This window comes from Lycorma delicatula, chromosome 4 (assembly GCF_047948215.1).
Source record: "Lycorma delicatula isolate Av1 chromosome 4, ASM4794821v1, whole genome shotgun sequence".
NCBI lineage: Eukaryota > Metazoa > Arthropoda > Insecta > Hemiptera > Fulgoridae > Lycorma > Lycorma delicatula.
This window is the reverse complement of record NC_134458.1, coordinates 63,515,537-63,539,157: the sequence shown is the minus strand read 5'-3', so window position 1 is coordinate 63,539,157 and position 23,621 is coordinate 63,515,537. Positions and strand designations below refer to the sequence as shown.

The following is a 23,621-nucleotide window of genomic DNA, read 5'->3' as shown; positions in this document are numbered from 1 at the left end:
TTTTTAAAAAAAAAAAAAAAAAAAAAAAAAATTAAAAACATCACATTTTTACAAGAGGTTATCTCTAAAGTTAAGATTGTTTCATTGTAAAAAAATTTATTCAGAAAACTTTATAAATATTTTTCATTTCTCTTAAAATTACATACCTTATACTACTTCTTTATATAATTGCCACATGAATTAAAATATTTGTCACAGCGATACACCTGCTTCAATATACCTTCGTCGTATTCTTCTGCTGCCAGTCCATTAAGCCACTGATTAACAGCATTTTTTAGTTCATTGTCACCTGCAAATTGCTTACCACTAAAAAATTCTTTCAATTTCCCTAACAAATGGTAATGAGAAGGAGCTAAGTTCGGACTATATGGTAGGTGATCATAAATTTCCTATCCAAATGCTCTCAGTAAATCATGTGTTGGACCTGCAATATATAGATCTGGATTATCATGCAGCAGGACAACACCGTCAGTCAGCCACCCATGTCACCGATTTTGAATGGCGCGCCATATCTTACATCGAGTTTCGCAGTAGGCTTCTGCATTTATAGTCATTCCACGTGGCATGAAATCAATCAGCAGTATGCCAAACTGCTTCCAAAAGACTGTCGCCTCAGTTTGTGTCCAAATGGCTGTGGCTTAACCTTTGTCGGTCTGCATGGTGATTGAGGATAATGCCATTTACTTGACTGCCATTTTCTCTCTGGCGTGTAATACAAAATCCATGTTTCATTGCCAGTAACAACTGAATTAAGGAACTCATCACCTTTTTCTGTGTAGAGCATAAAAAATTCTGTATTAGATATCATTCAGATTTTTTTGTCATGTTAAGATGTGCAGAACCCAACGTGCACAAACCTTTCTGAAGCCTAAATGGTTATGAACAATGTGACTAATAACAGCTCTTGAAACATCAGGAAAAAGAAGGGCCAGATCAGAAATCGTTGAGCGAAGATCTTTTCTGATTTCATCATCGATGTGTTTCAACAAGTCCTCTGTGATTATCAGGGGCCTCCCTGAACGTTCTTCATCAAGCATATTAATTCTGTTATTTCTAAACCTTTCACACCATTTTCAGATGTTTCTTTCATTCATTACATTATCACCGTATACAGCAACCAACTGCCTATGAATTTCAGCCAGCTTAACATTTTGGTGGTTTAAAAAATGTATGATTCCACATATTCCACAATCGGTGGCAACATCCGTTTTTCTATTAATTTTATAACGTAATAACTCGCACATAATCAAAGATACTACAATGCAACAACTTACAGACAACAATGCAGTGTGTACATTACTAGCGTGGCCATGAACGACACAGGTTTGCCAACTTTAAGGAGAGAAATTTCCCAGCGGTCTTTACTTTAGAGGTATCCCTCGTATATAGAGGAGGGATGAGCAACATGTCGCCCAACTCACTTTTTCATGCACCCAGTCAAAGCTTTGCTTTTTGACTTTTTAAATACATATTTCTATGTGTTAAATTAACGAAAAGTTGGGGATGAAAATAGAAGTTTTAATGAAAAATGGGATTATTTTTTCACTCTTGTAAAAGATTAAATAATCAAATTTTTTTTGGATTGTTTGTCTTTTATGCTAAGATTCAGTATATGTGTTAAAAGAGTATAATATTAAACAACATTATGATATCAAACATGTGACAGATTATAAAACATCCAAGGCTAAATGCGAAAAGATAAATGTAATCTTCAGAGAAAAGCTTAAAACAACAGTAAAATATATTTAAAGTTCAAAGTTTTTCACTAAATTTGGCAGTGAAAGCTAGTTGCAGTGTTAGTCAAATTTTAGCCAAAAAAAAAAAAAATGAAACCATTGGCTAATGGAGAAATGATTAAGGAATGTTTAACTACTGTTGAAAAAGTAGCATTTCCTAATAAAAAAGACATATTTCCAAAATTAGTTTGTCAAGATTTACAATTGGAAGAATTGAAGACCAGTCCAAAAATGTTACTGCAACTTTAGGTAAACGCATTAAAAAATTTAAATGCTGTTCCTTGGTACTTGATGAGAGCTCTAACATTAGTGGCACATCACAACCCTATTTGTATGAGGAACTGATTCCAATTTTAATATAACTAAAGAACTTAGTTCATTGATGCTAATGATAAAAACTATGATTATGCATATTGTTTCTGATAGATTTATTTTAATAAAAGAGAGAATTTATTCATCCTACAACAGGTAAAGACCTGTACAAGGAAATAAAATCTCTGTTGGAGAACTTATCAACTCCATTGGAAAAGATTATTGGCATATCAATAGATGGAGCACAAGCAAGGCAAACATGAATGTAGGAGTCGCAGGTTTGTTATTTAATGAAATTAAAAACTTTACAGAGAGAGAAATATTTGTTAATCATTGCATAACTCACCATCAGAATATTTGCCCAAAAATTTTAAATATGCCAGATGTCACCACACTTATAAAAAATCTTATTAATTTTCTGAAATCCCTAGCATTAAATCACTGCTAATTTAAACAATTTTTAAAAGATTTCAAAAGTGAATGTGGTGATGTAATTTATAACACAGAAGTACGCTGGTTGACTAAAGGTGCTATGCTAAAAAGAATATACAACTTAAAAAATGATATTCAATTGTTTGTGGAAATGAAAGAATATCCATTTCCCCAGTTCAACAATAAAGAATGGATGTGTGATATTTCCTTTCGCATAGATATAATTCAGCATCTGAATAATTTAAATATGGAAGTTGAAGAAAAAATATGTTATACATAACATGTTTGATAAAATGAAAGCTTTTGAAAGCAAACTCAAAATTTGGAACAAACATCTGTTGTCAAACAACACACCAAAATTTCCATACTTGAGAAAAAAAACTCCTTCAAAAATATGAAAATATGACAAGCAAATATAAAAATTAATAACCAAATTTGAATCGTGATTTAAAATATTTAGATTGGAAAAACTGTTCTTAGTTTTAATATCTTTTCCTCGTCATTTATTACAGACGTGTAAACAGTTCCAGATGAGTTAAAAATGGAATTGATAGATTTACAAAACAACACTGTTTTGGCAAATAAATTTCAGAATGTGAGCATCCAAAAGTTTTATCAAAATTATGAGAGTTCCCAAGAATCTTGATGATTAGTCATGCATGCAATGCAAATCCATAACACTTTTTGGAAGTACTTATATTTGAGAGCAATTATTTTCCACAATGAACATAATTAAACATGACAACTAATTGAGGCTAAATGATATACAATTGAAAAGCTGTGTGCAAGTTGCTGTGACGTCTATAACTGCAAATATAGACAAACTGGTTGCAAAGAAGCAATGTCAAACTTCTCATTGAAATTTGTTTGAGATTTTTTCCCATAATAATTATCTTTTGCTTTTTTTATGGTATTTCTATTATAGATTCTGTGTTACTTTTTTATAGGACTGTTATTTTGTTAATAAAGAGATAATTTGTGTTTATTAACTAGTATTCATATTTTAATATGTTTCTTACATGTGGCCCGCAAAAAATTTTTAAATTTGTAGTTGGCCCCTGTTGTAAAAAAAAGTTGCTCATCTCTGATATATAGAGCATTGATTGCTGATGTCATTATCCAAAAAATGTCTTCAGTAAGCAGTTATCCAACCATATGAAACTACAACCAGTGTTATTTAACTTTGGTAAACTACAGAAACCATTTTATTAAACATTACTACAACCACTGGAGATCTTTATGTACTTCAGTTTTAAAGATGTTACTCCTTTTTCAAAATATCATTTGGGTGTAAAGAAATATAATTACATTTATATCAAAATCGATTCTAAATTACTCTTAATTAATTTAATAATTAAGTCCTGAGTAAACCACTTAACTCATCCCTAATAACAAGGATAGGTCCACAATATCTTCAACATATCAGAGAGTAGTTACCAAGAAATTGAAAGGTGTGAGGTAAGGTACAATGGCAATAACCAAAACAACATTTAATAAATTGATTTCCTCAGATCTCTGAAATCAAACAATACTGGGTACAGTTCACGACATGTTGTCAATATAGTTCCAATATGAGTAACCACAGTAGTTTTAACCACTTACAATATTCTTTTTTTTAAATTTCATTACAAAAATTACACATTCAATACTTTTTTCAGAATGAAACTGCTAATTTATTTTTGTTTTTTTTTGTAACATTTTTGTAACTTTTTTTTTATATAACTTAATTAAATTTCTGGATTTAAATGTATTACTTTCAGTTCAACTTTTTTTAACCCAAACCCACATATCATACAAACATGCTTTCAAAAGACAATGTATTACTGTAATTTCTCATTTTAATATAAGATCAGATGATCACACTTTGATATCTAGAAACAAATCAGAATAGAATAAACATGGCATATACTGGTCAGTAATGACAAATGTAGTTCTGAAATACCAGAAAAAATTATTAAAAGATACATTTCATCAATGATAGAAGCATGGTGATACGACTTCAACTTTAGAAACAAGAAGTGATAAGACTTTTACTGAAGCAGAAGATAAATTCAATTTCAATTAAAAAAAGAATAAATGGACAAGCATAATTTATCCTAAAAACTGACAAGTCAGTGTAAAAAAAAAAAAAAATTGACTGACCAAAGGGAATGTAATAAAAAATGTATAACTATTTTCATTGAAAATCATTTCCTAAAAATCCTGTATGGAACTAAAAATTTACTACAAAACAGTATATATTAATAATACCATTTCTTTTACTGAAGCACAAAGGAATAAATAAATAAGAATCACTGTGAGAAGAATACAACACAGAAGAGAGTAAAACAAATCATCACAAAATATAATAAAAATTAGAAAATGAAAGAATAAAATATGCTAACTTTTACTTGGCATTCAGCTCTCAGGAACAATACTGCTCAATGCTGTAATAAAAATATTGACATGAATAACAAGCATATATCTGCGATCAGAGATAACACATTTGTGCAGAGAACTAGACAATAGTTTTTAACAATATGAATGAAGTTTGCAAGAGAAAGCATACATATATAAAATATTTATATTAGACAAACTAGTGTGCGATATAACAAAATATATCCAGATATTTGACATTTTATCTTATATATTACAAATAAAATACCATCTTTAACAAAAATACAATAACAAGCTTTCTTCAAGCAAATATATATATACTGAATAACAACATCAGTATTGATAACATAATTCTACATACATTCATAGCAGCTCCAACTGCACACTGAATCACTGTCAAATATACCAGGTACCAGGGCCTCAACCATATGCAGTAATAATTTAGTTGTGATTAATAACTAATGTCTGGTTACAATAATAACTACTGATGTTTGTGAGTATTCCTGTTGCAAATATTCATATGATTCTCTGCCTGACGAGCTGCTATCATTCTGTCTAGGATGGTTTAACCTGTACCTTGGGTCTCAAGATTTAACAGATTCATATATCTTACGAGCCTGAATGCGAATATCTTCATTTAAATGTTGATTCATTAAAACAAATGACTTGCTCTGAATTTTCTCCATTATATTTACTCCGAATATAGCAGCATACCTAAAAATCACATTCTATTACAATACAAAAAATGCACAAATGGAAGAATAAAATAGTAGAATAATGTATAAAATAGAAGTACAATTAGAAGAATACATGATAAATTTAGTTTTAATTTTTAAATGTACAATTAGAGAACTGGATTGCAAACTATTTAGCTGTACAAGAGACCAAAAGAAAATTCAGAAAATTATTTTCAAATTGTTTGCATTTTACACAATTTTTTACGCTTCTCATTTTATAAAAATAAAATTGGTGTCGGTAGAATGAGTTCTCTTTAATTCATACTTTATAAGTATTTACTATTCAAGGCCTGTTCATTCATACAATGAAAAACATTACTTTTGTGTCTGATTTTCACATTACCTTAAGATTTCCTACAATGACATTTGTCATTTCCTTAATGAATTGATGGTTTTAGTCTTCATACAGCATACACAAGCTGTGATAAGAACGAGATAGTCTAAAACCAACAAAATGAGACATTTAATGGATACACTGCATGACTATTGAAAAATGTTTTTCAATGCATTTTACTCCTTCAATGAACCACTGAAAACGTTTGAAAACTACAAGTTACGTCTTTTATATATGAGGGGGTAGCAGTTTACATACAATGAGTAAATTTTACTTACTCGTATGTAGAGTTCAGCACATTCTATTATGAAGGATGGACAAATGTACAGCAAAAAAAATAACAAACACGGATTTAAAGCATATGTACAAGAAACAGAAACCCTGGACTTATTAAAAGAGTAAGTTATTAGCAAGTGAAAAAGAAAAACAAATTTTCTGGATAAATCTACTTAAGAATTTACTTTTTTGTAGACAATTAAAAAAAAAATTAATGAGAACGTTGCTGTAAACTGATTTGTATGGTGTTTTTTCCAGAATTACAGTAGTCTTTCTACAAAAAAAAAAAAAAAATGGATTAATTACAAAAGATATCTCTAAAGTAAAGACCGCTGGGAAATTTCTCTCCTTAGGGTTGGCGAACCTGTGTTGTTCATGGCCACACTAGTAATGTACACACTGCATTGTTGTCTGTAAGTTGTCGTGTTGTATCGTTGATTATGTGTGAGTTATTACGTTATAAAATTAATAGGAAAACAGATGTTGCCACTGATTGTGAAAAATGTAGTCATACATTTTTTAAACCACCAAAATGTTAAACTGGCTGAAATTCATAGGCAATTGGTTACTGTATATGGTGATAATGTAATGAATGAAAAAAACGTCTGAAAATGGTGTGAAATGTTTAGAAATAACAGAATTATGTGCATGATGAAGAATGTTCAGGGAGGCCCTCGATAATCACTGAGGACTTGTTGAAACATGATGATGAAATCAGAAAAGATCATCGCTCAATGATTTCCGACTTGGCCCTTCTTTTTCCTGATGTTTCAAGAGCTGTTATTGGTTGCATTGTTCATGACTATTTAGACTTCAGAAAGGTTTGTGCACATTGGATGCTGCACGTCTTAATGGAACATCACAAAAAAATGTGAATGGGATCTGCTATGGAATTTCTGATGTGCTACACAGAAAAAAGTGATGAGTTCCTTAATTCAATTGTTACCGGTAATGAAACATGGATTTCATATTACACGCCAGAGAGAAAATGGCAGTCAAGTGAATGACATTATCCTCAATCACCATGCAGACCGACAAAGGTCAAGCCACAGCCATTTGGACACAAACTGAGGTGACAGTCTTTTGGGAGCAGTTTGGCATAGTGCTGATTGATTTCATGACACGTGGAATCACTATACATGCAGAAGCCTAATGCGAAACTCTATGTAAGTTATGGTGTGCCATTCAAAATTGGAGACATGGGCAGCTGATCGATGTTAATGCATGTCCATATGTTGCAGGTCTGACATATTATTTACTGAGAACATTTGGATAGGAAATTTACGATCCCCCACCATATAGTCCAAACTTAGCTCCTTCTGATTACCATTTGTTTGGGTGAATGAATTGAAAGTATTTTTGAGTGGTAAGCAATTCACAGGTGACAATGAACTTAGAAATTCTGTTAATCAGTAGCTAAATGGACTGGCGCCAGAAGCACATGACGAGGGTATATTGAAACTGGTGTATCTACGATAAATGTCTTAATTCATGTGGCTAGTATATAGAGATGTCGTATTAGGTATGTAATTTAAGAGAAATGAAAATATTTATAGTTTTCAGAATAAATCTTTATACAATGAAACGGTCTTTACTTTAGAGATAATCTCTTGTAGTTAACAGCAAAAGAGTTTATTGCATTCTAAAAACTATCTTCAATCTAAAAAATTTATTTCACAATGTAATATAAAATAAACTGAATGGTTTTAAGTTAAAAAATTAAATAAATATCAAGAAACCTGAACGAGGAATAAAAAATCATTTTTGCTAGGATACTGTAGTAGAAGAGTGAATATAACGTCCTCACCGGTTGGAGGTGGGTTGGTCAAATAGACCTATACATTGGAGGGCACCTGATTCTGTCAAAACATGTTGTCTGATGTTTAAGGGTGACTATTGACAAATCATGTAGATTCAGGGACCACATCATCGCAGTCTGCAAACAGGCAGGGAACACTCTTGCTGCCCTGAGACGACTTCTCTCAATCCAGATGGCGCCTCAAGCATCAAAACAGAGTCATTATACCTACTGTCGCATCTATTATTTTGTATGCTGCTCCAGTTTGGGGCTTAACATTGCTGATTAAAAGAAACCTTACCAGGCTTTGGAGTGTGCATAGACGTTTGTTGCTGGGGATCATTGCAGTATATCAGACCACCTTATATGATACTGCCTGTGTGCTAACAGGTGTTCCCCCTATCGATCTATTGGTAAATTTATTTATTTAGCGCATGGCACCAAAAGACAACACCAATTATAGTCAAAAATTACAAAGATTTAACAAATTAATTTATGCTACTGATTCTGGAGTCGCCATCAGGAAATCTTCAGGATTCCCTTCCTAAGCAGTCCATGGCCAAACTTCTGTGATGTGTTTAACAGTTTGATTTTCACCACACTCACAAAGGGGCATTGGTGTTTTATTTATACAGGAAATAGATGCACCTACCATGCTCGTATTCTGTTTAGCGTTGACCATGTCGTACGTGGCAAGTCAAAACCCGGTGGCCTTTGAGTAACACATGGGATTTGCTTACCTGCTTTGTGGTCCATTCTTGACGCCAGGTGTCAGTTAGGTTAAAGGAACGGATGGACAGGCACGCTGGGATATTGGCTACATTGGTACAGCACTCAACTTTTAACATCTGGCTAGATCAGTGGCTGGCCGTGAAAACGGCAGCCTGGACGAGTCTTAATACCGGACCTGCGACACAGTGACCTTGAGTATTACACCACTCAAATGTTCACAGGTCATGGCAATTTTGGCAGTTATCTTCATCATATTGGGAGGCGTGTTACTCCCAATTGTATGTACTGCACAGAACGTGACACCATCAAACACACCCTGTTTCAGTGCCCTGAATGGGAGGAACAAAGGGCTCGTACAGAGATTACTGGCTTGTCACCTGCAACCCTGCTACCTTCTGCAGCTTGCTGGGATGCGTTCGGCCTCTTTTCTCGGACGGTGCTTCGAGCCAAGGATAATGAGGAATGGAGGAGGGGATTCTAGCAGGAGGTGTTGGACAGCGCCAGCTGTGAGGGCCGGTATACCCTGGTGTGCTGGCTCCAATGATCAGCTGGGGACTCCATGTGTGAAGTGTGATGCTTTCTGCTGAGAAAACAATCATCTGGACCTGACATCTTTTAGGGAGCAGTTAAAACCACAGTTCTGGTGGGGGACCCCCTTGGGGACTCTCTATTTGAGGCATAAGGCACTCAAAAGACCAAGACCTGGCCCCTGGGGCGGGGATGAAGGTTACGGCATTGCTGGATCTGGAGTCTCCTCACCGGGGGTTAGAGACAGGTATAAAAGATCCAACCGGCAGGCCGACCTGCCTTGCCAGATGTTGAGCTGGTGGGTGGGAAGGCCCGTTAGAGTTAAAGGACACTCCCTTGTACTGCGTTATACTTAACTGTGGGTCTGGCTCAGGGGAGCGATATAAAAAAAAGGACACTAGTTATTACTGTATTTTTTATTAAAGTATCCTTGATTTTACCTCATATGCAAATCAGCCACTAGTGCGACCTCAAAGCCACAACCCCACCAAGACCTATCCCAGTAGCACAAACTGAGCAGGTGGTGCATGAAATCTAATTCCCATGGTGCCTGGTTCCTCCAAGAAAAAGAAAGGCAGAAATAAATAACAGTGGAAGAGGAAAAAAGGGATTATCAATCTGTAGGAAATCAGGACAGTATTACTCAAAGTTTTTAGTGTTACTGGCAATAAGCTCTCACATACGATGACAATTTACTATCCGACGAAAATTAGTATTCAACTAAATCAGTGCACAATATCATGATATTTTACTATAAACAGGAGTAAAGCCTTTAGTATATGGATTTCTGGGCACTGATACTTTAGAAATATAATTTAATACAATTTATTATTTTTATAACCGTAGTGGGAAATATTCTGAAAATGAACACCAGATGAGAGAGTAGTTAAGTTTAATTACTGGTGGAAATGGATGCCAACTTCAATCTACAGTTAACTACCTGGTTAAGGCAAAAATTAAAATTCAATAACTACAGATTAATGTTGTTTCTTAAAAGAAAATATTTTAGTTATATTTTAAATACATCGGCATGAAGATCTTATAGTAGTTCTGATATTAATTAAAAATGGAAACAAAAGCACAATAAAGCTCCTCAAAAAAGCTTACATGTCTAGTTTAATGAAGAAGGAACAGTTACTTTTTTAAGAATAAGTCAACATTTTAAATTTACTAAATATCAGTTTACATAATTCATACTTATGGGGTCCAAATAATGATTTGATAGCCTATTTTTGTCTCTTCAAAACTTAATTTGATTTTATTAGGGACCTGCAAGAGATATTATATTTCAGATGGTAATATACACATATACTGAATATTTATTCTAATAAATATTCAATAATGATAAGCCTAACATTTTATTAAAATGCCTCAAAGCAGAACAGTATGGTTTAATTTTGTTTAAATAAAATCAATTTGAACATCCTAACAGAATTTATTATCCAATAATACATCCAGAAATTTTGTACCATGGCTAAGTAAATACTATCATTATCATTGATGTAAGTTCTATCTTGATTAGCAGTGTTATGCCTACCTTAGAAGCACGATGCAATAGTTTTACCCATATTTAATGTCAGATGGTTACAATCTATCAAGTGAATAATCTTTTGAACAGCTAATGTAGAATTTTCAAGTCATTTTAGATAATTATACTCTGATATAGATAGTCATATCATCTGATAGTAACAGTAAATGGTTTAAGATTTTTTGGTAGATCATTAATAAATGAGAAAATTAACAGACTGAGGACATTTACCTGCAGCACTCCATATTCTACACCTTGAAGTAGGTAAATTTTACACATGTAGGTACACTACATTTTACACATGTATTAAAAAAAAAAGAAACTTCAGCTGCTATTTAAAGTTAGTAAGGTATGACTAATTAATTATAAGCAGTTCCTCTAATACCACAGCTACTAATTTATCATCAGAAAAAAATGTGTAACTAAATCGAATGCTTTACTGAGAATGCAAAAAATTGAAAATGGAATGTTTTTAAATTATTAACTCTTTTAAACTGTAAATCTTTTAAACAATTTAAATACTTTCAAAGACTGGAAAATGGCTTATAGAAAAATCAAACACTTTTGGCAGAATAAAAAGTACTGAAGCATTAATGACAAAAAATAAAACTAAGAACTTGAAAGAAATTAAATTTATCGTTACAAAAATTTAACTTGTAGATGCAATCAATCTTCATCAAAAAAGGAAAAATACTTATCAGCTTAATGAAAATATGTTCCCAGGTAGATACATTTCCTCTGTTTAGGAATTCAAAACTTCAAATTTAAATACGATATTAATTCCCTAGTTCTGGTAGGTTGAATTTAACAAAATGAATAGGCAGCATCATTAATATTTTAAGAACAGATTACATTTCTCTTTTACCCGTCTCTTTTACAGCACTTAATAGTCACCTCTAACATAATCAACAGCCTGCCTGACAGATTTATTGTCTACGATCTTCTGCACATTGACATTTAGTACAAGGGAATCATGAGGGGCATCAGGATAAATAACATGATCGATATCCATATCCACACTTACATCAGCATTATATAAAACAAGGTCCAAGATTGAAGTATGACCCTCCAGGAGATGGAAATTACATTGATCAAGTTTAGTATCATCCGTAAACTCAAAAAGGGTCTCAGCCTTCTTTCTTACATAATATTGAATTCCAGGTTTGAGGAAGCAATCATCCCGATTAACTCCTGGCACACTGAGGTCGCTTAGCATTCACTTTTGCTAAGAGCTCTTGCTCCCTATCTGATTACCAACTAGGAGGTTAACACCATCCTTCACCCGTACCTCAACCCAGACGCATTCTGTGGTAAGTTCTGTCATTCCTCCTAAAAGATTTAATTTTTCTATAAACTCCAATAAACCCCCTCCATGAGTTTTAATAAGTTCAGTTAATTATCAACCCTAAAAACTATCCGATTGTCAGGTAAGTAATCTGCTGTTAAAGTGCTGTCAAGAAAAGATATCTTTGTGACAGCAATATCAAGTTGTACTCCAGCCTCCAATGTAAAAGCTTTAGTGCTAAGGCCTCTTAATGTTTTCATACAAAATATAAAGTTCAGTACAATGCATTAATAATCTTTACACCTGCCTTCGGCATCTTTTGATTTTTTGGCATTTTATATATTTGGTCTTTCTTCAAGGATCCATAAAATGGTACGACCAAAATTCTCTTATGCCAAACCTCCAGAGCAAGTCTTCTCATAACCTTCCTCTAATACAGTAACACGAAAAGAGCTATACCCTTCTCTGTTAGTTCTGATATTGGTGCAAGCAATTTCTTTAATCTAGCTTCAGAAGTGTCTTCAAACCACATCACAAATAGAACCTTCTTTCTAGCAGGTTTGGCAAGATATAAGTTAACTACTTTACTGCTCATGATAGTCTCCATTTTTCATTAATTTTCTTAATCTCCCCAGATTTCGTCAAGAGTTTACAAGGTTTCACCACTTTTTCCTAATTTACAGGATTCTCCCTTACTCAGTCGCTCTGTTTTCAATCCAAAATCTCCAATTTTCTTACCAACTACTCAGGTGTAACTATATAATTTACAGGAGCAGAATCCAACTTAACTTGAGTAGATATGTAATCTAATTTTTCTCCCAATAAAACATTCTGTCTTTAATTGCAGTCTATTAACTGCTCTTTTGCATTAACATCTGACTCATTTGTTTTTATAAATTAGAGATGAGCCCAAACAAATTCGGAACCAAATCATCACATATATAACTGGCTTTAGTAATGTCATCTTTTCAATTTTAATATTACTGTTAATGGTATTTCTGGTATTTAAATGTGAATTACCAGCACCAGTAATCGTATGATCACCCTTGGTGAGTAATCATCAGAAATATATGGGCTAACATCGTTAACAATGAGGAAATCATAATCTTCATCCATAATTCTCAAACATTCTAAATTAAATAAAGCTGTTTGAGTGTTTTGCAACAATCCCTGTTGGGACTGTTGCACTTCTGCAATGGACCGTTTGCATGGTCCACTGGACTGTGGCAAATGGTTCTGCTTAAAAACCTTTACACATTCCTCATACTTGACATTAGACAGTAGTGTCATTCTATCAAAAACTAAATCTAACTAACCTAATTTAAAAATGTTGTATGCCATCAGTTGGCATATCTGTTCAGTAAAAAAATATTTAAAAAATAATCTATATAGAAATTAAAGTCAGTCTTTGGCCTAAGGTGAGTGTGAAAGGAATTGCTTCCCTGACCTGTATCAGATCAGAAAAAGGTTTGACTTATGACCTACCTATTTATTGGGACCGGATGTTAATGGCAAGGGACAATGGGGATAGATGAAATTATCCAGATAAAGTAAAGGGAAGAACAGATCAAACCCTATGAAATGTTGATCCTTATAGCTGTACTGTGGGAGAATCCAACAGGATACTTTCTCTGGCAAAACCATAGTATATTAACAGGCCCCAGACCGGCCGGAAAGTAGACAAGTCCACCAACCAATACATCTTCGAGGTATGACACACAGACTGTTAGTCTAAAGTACTGAAGTAGTCCAAAATGAGAAATCTGAAAATTAATGAAAAATAGAATAGAGCTGCTAAAGCAAACTAGCAATCCTAGAAGTTATTATAGTTATTACACAATATTATTATGATCATCATCATCAACACTTATCAACCCAATTTTTGGGAACAACTCAGAAGAGACAGTCTGTGCTTGGGGATCAAAGGACGAGAAATTAATAATATTCATGAAAATGGAATATAAAATCCATATATAATAATAACAGAGATAAAGGCCCTGAGCTAAGACATTGGTTTAATTATTGAAACAAGCCAAAATAATTATAAGAAATTTTAATACAGGTTACTTAATTACTTATAATAATTGCTTCACTTATTAATAAAATACAAACAGCAACAAGCATAGAACCAGGAAGACAAACAACATTAATTTTTTCTAATCACCTTGCCAAAAAGAACTAACGAAGCTGGCTGCTGCATACAAAGAAAAAGACAATTCTTTCCTGGATCTAACATAAGGCACTTGTAAACCAATATAGGCTATATCACTGAGAATACTTCCTTTGAGTACCTTACTACCAAATATAACATCCTGAAATAATTGCCGAACAAAGGGAACTAAGACTCCAGAAAACCCATTGGAACTACAATCAGTAGACAGACGCTTTACCAAAATCTCTAGCTGTCAAAAATGAAAGACATCTCTGAACAGCTTCAATTAAATTAGAAGTCTCTACTCAAATTTCATATTGAGGTGCAGTATTCAAACACTGGACTAATCACTGTCATATACAGATGAAGGATTGATTGAACATCTTAAATCATGTTCATTAAATAACAGTTTGCAATCAAACAAAACACCCAAGTCCATAAACCACTTTTCTAGTAATCAGCATTGACCAAACTCATAAAAATATTTAACTTTCAATGTCTTTCTCGAATATATGACAATACATTTTTCTAGACTGAGAGGCATTCTATTAACAATAGATCATTCATGTTCTCTATTAATATCATTCTGTAAAATGAAATGATCGTCTTTAAAATTCATCATATCGCAAATTTTGACATCTGCAAACAAAAGTATCTTATAAGAAATAAAGGTGGCAGTATCATTTATGTAATGACTAAAAACTAGAGGATCCAAATTAGAACCCTGAGAAACACCAGATGGAACACGATACATACTAGAAATCTTACCAAACACCTTTTTAAAGGTAGGATCTTAGCCAACTTAACACACTACCTCTGATACCAAAAAGTGATATTTTTTCAAAAATAATTCATGCGGTATCTTGTCATAGGCCTTCTGAAAGTTGAAATGTACAACTGTTTTTTTACCCTTGACCACAGGTCCTGTGAACGATAACACATCATTAAGATAGACCTTGTAGACATAAAACAATAATGACAAGGCAAAATACTATGAGACGGAGTAGAATATGAATATTGCTGGTTAATTTTTGAAACTATATACAACACTTGATACAGGCCTGTAGTCCGAAAATAAATGTAGATCTCCCTTTTTAGGAACAGGGGAAACCAGAGCTTTCTTCCATCAACTGGGAAATATTCCACTAGTTAAACCTAAATTATTCTTTGCAATATTGGAACATTACGATAACCAAGATCTTTGATACAGTGGAATACCATTGACACCAGCAGCAGATGTAGGTCTAAGAGATTAGATGGTCCTCAATACCTCCTCATTAAAAACAAAAGGCATATATATTATCGATATTGTAATCCCCATCACAGATGATAGCATAAGCAGGATTATTCATCACAGTTTTTCTGGATCAGTAATTATCCTACTGTCCTTTTTAATTGGCCTCACACTAGAGTTTTCATTTAAAAAGGACTTTACATATTTAAACAAGTTTTGCGGTCTAGATTTAAGATCAGCCTCTGCAGTTCTAGCTGTGAAATTCTATCTTCCTTTAAAAGTAATTTGGCTTGTTTTTTGAAATTCTAAAAATCTACAATAGAGAATATCATACCCAGTTCTTTTACACCTTTTAATATTCATTGTTCTTTTTTAATTTTAAACACCATATCAGTCTCATGAAGAACCATGCAGGAAACCTCTTGAGCAGCAACCTTTTTTGAAGAACATGATTATCCATATGCTTATAAATCAATTTATCAAAACAAGAAGCAGCTACATTAATGTTGGCAGAAAAAATATTACTCCCGTGCTGTTTCCTAATAGATGCATGAAGACCAATATCTCAATGAAAATCAAAACTAAGCCTTTTTTTAAACTACTTCCTCAGCTATCATGAAAATAACAAGGGAATCAATCATGAGGTGCATCATGAGATACAAGACGATTAGTCTCCAGACATCAATCTCGGTGTTAGATAACACAATACCAAGAACATGTTTACTACCCTTGTCCAAGGTCATCCATGAAACTGTACAGAAATCTAGCTTTCTTGTTCACATAAAAATGAGCATTAAGCTTAATAGAACAGTTCATCCAATTAGTATCAGATTCAATGAAATCACCGATGATCAATACATGATATAAACTTATATCAATCCGTTTAGCTACCTCATTAAAATATGCTGATCACCATGGTAGAGAGGTAGCACCTCGGCCTTTCAGCCTGAGGTGAACAAACACATTCAGGTGCAAATTTTAAATCACTTTTACAACAGCTCTGAACTGAAGACAAAAATGCAACTAGGGAACCACCACCAAATTCCTTTCTGAAATAATTACTTTACGATTAACTCTATACATCACAAAATTGCTGGGAACATTATCAGAAAACACAGAACTGTCTTTCAAAGAAGATATGGTAACAGCAATGATATCAAAAGGGCTATTTGCTACACATACAAAAAATGTTCATTTAATCTGATTTTGTGGAAGTCCTCTTAACATTTTGATATATTACTAGAAGGGATTTACAAGTCATTAATATGACTAGAAGTGCCCACCTCCTCAGATTTCTTAGCATTACTACCAGAAGATAACACCTGGTTAAATTTCAACAAACCATAGAATGGAAGGATCAACACTGTAAAAGGTCATATCAACAAATATGAAACCTTTTAAAATTGCATTCATCCAGCTCAACATGAAAAGGGCTGTAATCTGGTCTTTTTGTAGCCAGCTTAGTGTGCTTCATCTTTTTAACTGGGTACAATGATGATCTCTTCAATAACTACCTTTAAGTATCTCATCTATCTGTAATAGAAGGGTGAAACCTGGTGACAAATAAGGCTTTACCATGTGAAAATTTTTTCACTACTACCAACTAAAGCCTTTTTTTTAATATTTTTTTTTATTTTGATCCTTACTATGAGATTTAACAATTATCCTATCTTTGTCACTCACCTCTACATTACCGCTTCCCTCCTCCACACTATATTTAATTGCAGCAACCAAAATACCTTTCTAAGGCTTAGTGACATCCTGTCCTTTCCTTAATGTATTGATACTTTGGTCAATCTTGTTAATTTTTTTTAACTTTATCTTATTTCCAAAAATGTTTTTGGTAATGTCTGAGTTGTTATTTGACAATAACTTATTACACTGTTATCTTTATTTTTTGTTCCTAGGGCATCAATTAACTGTTCAGTTAACAGTCTATTAGCACATTTCAAATCAGATATTTCAGCAATCAAACTAGAGACCTTGTCAAGAAATAAACAAGCATCATTTTTCACACCAGTCATTAATTCAAATAATTCATCAACAAAATTTCCAAAAAAGAGTCAACATTCAAATCCTTTGTCTGAGTTTTTTCTGGTGAGGCCAAAACTTAGCTGAAATATTTTGAAGCAAAATATCAAAATGAAAAGAAGTACAATCAAGATGTATTTACACTATTACTTAAAGGAGTCCTATCAACCTGACAACCCACTGGAGGGTTATCATCCTTGCATAACTTAGAACAATCAGTAGAGATATTTAGATATACTACCCCATCCATATAAAAATCAGATTCGGTCAACACAACTTTACAACAAGATATATGAAACATTCTACTACATTAATTTTTTCAAGGCAGGTGTTTTTGCTTCCTAGCAAAATTGCTATCCCACAAAGTAGATCAAATCCTTTCTATGACCCATCATATCAATAAAAACTAGACCTAAAATAATCTAAATTAAAAGCTCAGACTTCAAGCGGTCACGTATTTAAAATAAAAATAATCACGCATGAGTATCTAGTTAAATAAATAAAAATAAAAGCCTTAACCCTTGGCTCTCTTCACCAAGATGGTGAAGAGATTCCTCATTCCTGAGCAATAGGAAACTTAAATGAACATCAACGTCCTCAAGAACATTGAACATAATCCTAATTTTTTAAAAATGTAATAAATTGTGATAATTCATGGATTTTTACATATGATCCAGAGTTTCACTTCTGATCCTGCATAAATATGTCCAAATTCAAAGTAATGACACTGTTTTTTTTTTTTTTTATATCGAAAGATTGTTTGTATCAACTGAATGCCTGAAGCCAAACTGTTAGTCTACTACTAAGACATCTAGAACCCTTCATGAGCAGGTGAGAAGAAAAATACCAAAAATATGGAAGAATGGCTTACAGATTCTTCACTACGGCAACACCTCTTTGGTGAAGTATGGAAATCCTCATCTGACCTAGCCTCTTGTGTTATCTTTGTATTAAAAAATTAGGTCTTCATTAAAAGGAAGCCATTTCATGTTCATAGATGTAGTGAAGGTAAAAGCGACAAAGCTCATGAAGAAGTAAGCAGATGACCTGCAGCATTGCTTGCAGAATATTTACATAGAGCTCTGATGAAACTAGGTAGAGGGAGTACATTGAAAGAGTTAAACATTTCTACTGTGTAACTTGCAGAATAACATTTTAAAACATAGTCCATTTATTTTGTATCCATACCTTATATAAAATTTCAAAAAGGAAAATCCAAATTTTGACACAGATGTATATTTGAACAATCATTTCACAAGACTAAAATTAAAAATATTCTTAATTTTAGAACAAATGTAGAAAGCAAATTTCTCTAAGCAGATACAGTTCCTAATATTTTTGTGAAATGTGCACTCTTAATCTTATTCATAATGTTTGAAATCTTACTTTCAAAGTTTTAGTTCATTAAAAGTGAAGATTTTTCTGAAAAATCTAAATTTTTAAGCATTTACAATACATCAGCGAAAGGTTGGCAACCACAAATCTTTTGAGATCAAATGATCACCAAAACATGTTTGAAACATGGCTACCATTTCATTTACAGTTGACAGGTTATTTTTTTTGTCTTCAGTCATTTGACTGGTTTGATGCAGCTTTCCAAGATTCCCTATCTAGTGCTAGTCGTTTCATTTTGGTATACCCCCTACATCCCTAAGAATTTGTTTTACATTTTCCAAACGTTGCCTGCCTGCACAATTTTTTCCTTCTACCTCTCCCTCCAATATTAAAGCAACTATTCCAGGATGCTTTAATATGTGGTTGACAGGTTAAGCTATCTAAATGAAATTACTTTTTTTGTTTGATTTCATCATGATGGAATAAACTGTTGGATTTGGTCACAATAAACTTCACTTCAGTTTTACAAAAGAAAAAAGTAAATGATAAAGCTTAATGGCATCCGAACCTGCACACCAAACACCAATTTTATGTGTCTGTTCAGTGATGACTGTGAAAAGTGCAAGTATTTTCATCCCTCCATACTCTGCTATTTTGACTGTTTCATCCAGTTAAAACTAAACCTCGCCATTTCAATACACACAATCTAACACATCAAGTCAGTTTCCAACAAAAAACTGAAACCAATAATAATATTGTAAATCCTATTAATGGTTTAGTTCTTTCAATTCATGAACACTGATGCAGCAAGCATTTTAATTTTTTTGTGATCCCAAAAGCAGTAGAATGTTGATAGTAAATCTGTCAGTTTTAGTTTTTACGATAACTAAAATAAAATTTTTATGAGACTTTTTGGATAAGCAAGTAAAACATTCATGTCCTAGAGAATTAATGGACTCAACATTGAGGTTGACCTGATCCCTTTTATTTTTTAAACTTTCAATTTCATGAAATTTATATATTATATGTGATATTGTAGATCTATAGGGAACAAAAGACGGGAAACATTTTTAGAAGAAACTAGTCTTTTTCACATATTTGACACTAGGGACGTGGTACTTAATTGCTAAATGTGGCTAAGCTTGAGTACCACATTACAAAAAAAGAACAGAGAAATGTTAGATCTACCTGTGTGCAAGTATAACACCAATTTCAAGGGGTAAAACACCAAACATAAAAACACTATGGAACTTCAGTTACATGTGTTCATGGAGTTTACATTAACTGCCATTATTTTAAAAAGATAAAATAAATATATTCACAGAAATGTAAACCAATTCTACATTACAGATGCTAAATTATTTATGATAAGAAAAACAAATAAATTTGTTTTTTTTATTTTGGCTAAATGTTTGCTTTTATTAATCGTAAGTAAAATTTATTTACACCTTTCAAAATATGAAAAAAAGGCACTATTTATATTTTAATTAAAATTTCATAATAAAAAAATTATGTATACAAACCTTCTAACAAACGTTGCAAAATTAAAAATTTTCACTCCTTACCTGTCAGTAACAGATTATCAAAGCTAACGAAATAAATACATTGGTAAAAAAATGTATGACCAAAGAAAATGACACAATTATAATGCATAGTACATCTATCAATAAAGACAGTACAAAAATAATAGTTGCATGGCAACAACTTATGTATTACAAATATAATGTACTGCAAAAGAAGTAGTCACCACTGGCAGTTTAAGGAGTTAAGAACAACCTCCATTTAAGACCAATACTTATGACTTACATTGTATCAGGAGAAGCAGCCTTGTCTTCAGGAGGAAGATCTATTGTTGGGTCAATATTGAGTCGGCGAGCAGTCTCTGCCAGTTTTGCCACAAGTGTCACCACACGAAGAAGCAGCTCCTCATTAAGCAATGGATCAAGCATGTATATCAGCCTTCTAGGTGCCTGAAGGTTTAGAAAACAGTAACACTTTTAGACATCTATTAATAGCTCACAAAAACTGAGTCAGAAAAAAATGAGAAATTGACTAACACTAAATGTTACGTTTATAATAAATAAAATGAATGAGATGCTAACTGTGATCCTGCTTATGGCAGTTATGGATAGTTTTTATTTTATAAGAAACAAAACAAATAAAGGTTGATATGATAATATGAACGGAAAGACGTCTTGGGTTTCCCGATGTTAGTGGGATATATCTGTTAGCTTTGTCAAGTATCAGAGACGGGCTTCAACACGGGCGTCTTCACCATCGACACACTGTGATAGGAAGGCTTGATGGTAGCTGTTCAGATCTGCCTTTTCAGCAATCCATCTGCAAGGTCTTTTATTCATATTGCCATCGATACCAAAAGCTAGTAATTGGCCTGTGCTCACTGCTGTGAAGGTTGTCACAAGCAGACCAATTAAGCCAAGGGAGTTAATTTGGTAAGCAAAAGGAGAGGTCGATGTTTGAAAGTGTACCAGAAGATGAGGTTGTAAATGTGTGCAACCCATCATTAACAGACAAAGGTCCAACTCTTGTCCCACTCTGTTTATCATATTTCCTCGAGAGGAGTAGAAAGATGAGCCCCAGGAAATATGATGGGAACTGAAGTTTCCTATTATTAACGACGGCGATGGGATTTGCGGGAGGAAATTTGACATTTCTAGAGCACTGAAGTTCGATGAGAGATACAAATAGCAGATATGCAATTTAGAGGGGACTGAGATACAACAGAAATAAGGGTAGCTAATTATAGTCTTATAGCCAACACCACATTCCGCAAGAAAACGGTAACACCACCACTCCCTCTACTATCTACAAGACAATTGCATCTCTCACAGATATAGCCTCTGAGGTTTACTGCATCTTGTTGTAATAGATGTGTTTCTTGGAAGCACATTATTAAATGGTTCATGTGCGCGCATCAACACTCAACATCTTCAATGCGGGACCGAAGACCTTTAACATTCCACTGAATAATGCTCATAAAGGTAGTCAGATATTTAATACAGATAAATATATATGAAAAAATTAGTTGTAGGTGATATTTCTTTTTCAAATTTTTTGTTTTAAAAACTCCAATGCTCTGTGATCGGGTGGTTCCTCTACCAAATCCTTCAGTAGATGTGGAGTTGCAGGGGGAGAGGTTTTGAAAAATGGGAAGTTGTAGACATCCCAGAGGAGGTGGTTGTGTGGGCTCCCTTAACAGGGAGCTTATTTGGTGGCTTACCACCAGCTGTATTTACTGATGTCCGCAAAGGTAGAACTTTAGGAACAGGAACTTTGAGAGGGATCCCACTAGTGTTAGTCTCACTTGTTGTAACTACTGATATCTTGTTCATCTTCATTAACTCAGAAATAGTTACAGTAAGTGAAGTAACTTGATCAGTTAACATCTGAACAAGCTTCTTCAGCTGACTGCGTGATCTGCACTGTTGGTTGTCTGCATTTACAGGAGCTTTACTTGATGTTGCAGTGGCGAAAGAGACATCTAGTTAAACAAGGTTTTAAGAGCTAAGTACCTTTTTATATTCTTTTCAAGTGGCTGGGAAGGAAATCTTTTGCTTGGATTTACGATTGCCTTCTTTTGTTTAAAAGTTGGGCAATCTTGAGATCGAGCTGTATGTGTACTGCCACAGTTAGCATATTTTTCTTCTTTCTCACAGTTGGTGTCGTTGTGATCTTCTTTGGCACATTGAGCGCATATGGCAATATTTGAACAAGAAGTTGTGGTATGGCCATAACCTTCACATTGGAAACACTGTCGTGGGTTGGGAATGAAAGGTCACACCCGAACCGACAGGTAACCCATATGAATCTTCTTTTGTGGTGTGGGAAGATTAAAAGTTAATAAAAGGAAAGGTGTACGTTCTTCCACTCTGTTTTGTCGTTTCACCTCCACAACTTCTGATTACAAAGCTCATCAGCTACTTCAATTGTATCCATATCCAGAAGATCATGGCAAAAAATTCCGGCTGGTATTTAGGTTCTTGTGGCATACCATACTTTGTTTATGCTGCCCATATTGCTAAGACATAACAGAGAGCAACTCTGCTCGTGATTACAAGTTTCTATTAGAATCGTTCAGTCTCGTAGTATTTTTATGTTCTTCGGAGAACCACTTGAACCAGTTACAACTTTATTAATTAGGAAACGCAAGACCTTTTGGAGGGAGCGACCTTCCTGAAAGTTTCGAACAACAACAAAACAAATTTTTCTGTATTTTAGATTTCATGCTTTAGAATTTAATGTAATATCTTCGGCAGTATTATTATCCTCATCAGACAAAGCTGACTGAAGCCTTTTCATTAGACAAGAATTGGTGGCTTTTTTCAGATGGACCACCAACCATCATAGAGTTAATTTGTAGACTTGAAATCTTGGTCCCATGAGTACCGGCAATATAACAGACCACTCCAGCAGAGTACATGCGTACTGAAGCTAGAGATAATCACAACTGGGTTCACCCACGTGCCCAGAGTGCATTGTTTGAGACACTACGTAGAGCCATTCACTCATCAGCATGATAGTTTCCACCTTGGGCTACGATTGCATTTTGTAAGGTGTCTCAATGTCACTGAGTGTAAGTGAAAGAGGAAATAGTGTGGAATGTTGTTGTGTACCTGAGCAAGGGTATATGTTGTAATTTGTGCAGTGTTCTTGGTGTAGTGTATAAGTATAGTATAGTGTTCTGCAGCTTAGGATGTAGTGGGAAGAAAAGCTGCAGAGACTAAGGCCGTGGGGACACCAATCCCAAAAGTCTTAAAGAATAAGACTGCCCGTC

General features: G+C 33.7%; 1 protein-coding gene across 4 annotated transcripts in view; it reads right to left on the bottom strand.

Moving 5' to 3' along the window:
* Positions 1-2,980: 2,980 nt before the first annotated feature.
* LOC142323467 (uncharacterized) overlaps positions 2,981-23,621 on the bottom strand; it is a 70,565-nt gene continuing 49,924 nt past the window's right edge. For 3 of the 4 annotated variants that reach the window (XM_075363123.1, XM_075363122.1, XM_075363124.1), the window contains 2 exons: positions 20,633-20,796; positions 2,981-5,570 (listed from right to left, as the gene is read on the bottom strand). In XM_075363123.1, coding sequence (XP_075219238.1) covers positions 5,441-5,570; positions 20,633-20,796 — 294 coding nt within the window. In that variant the 3' untranslated portion in view covers positions 2,981-5,440. The remainder of the gene's footprint in view (positions 5,571-20,632; positions 20,797-23,621) is intronic. The other variant, XM_075363120.1, reaches the window with a different exon arrangement.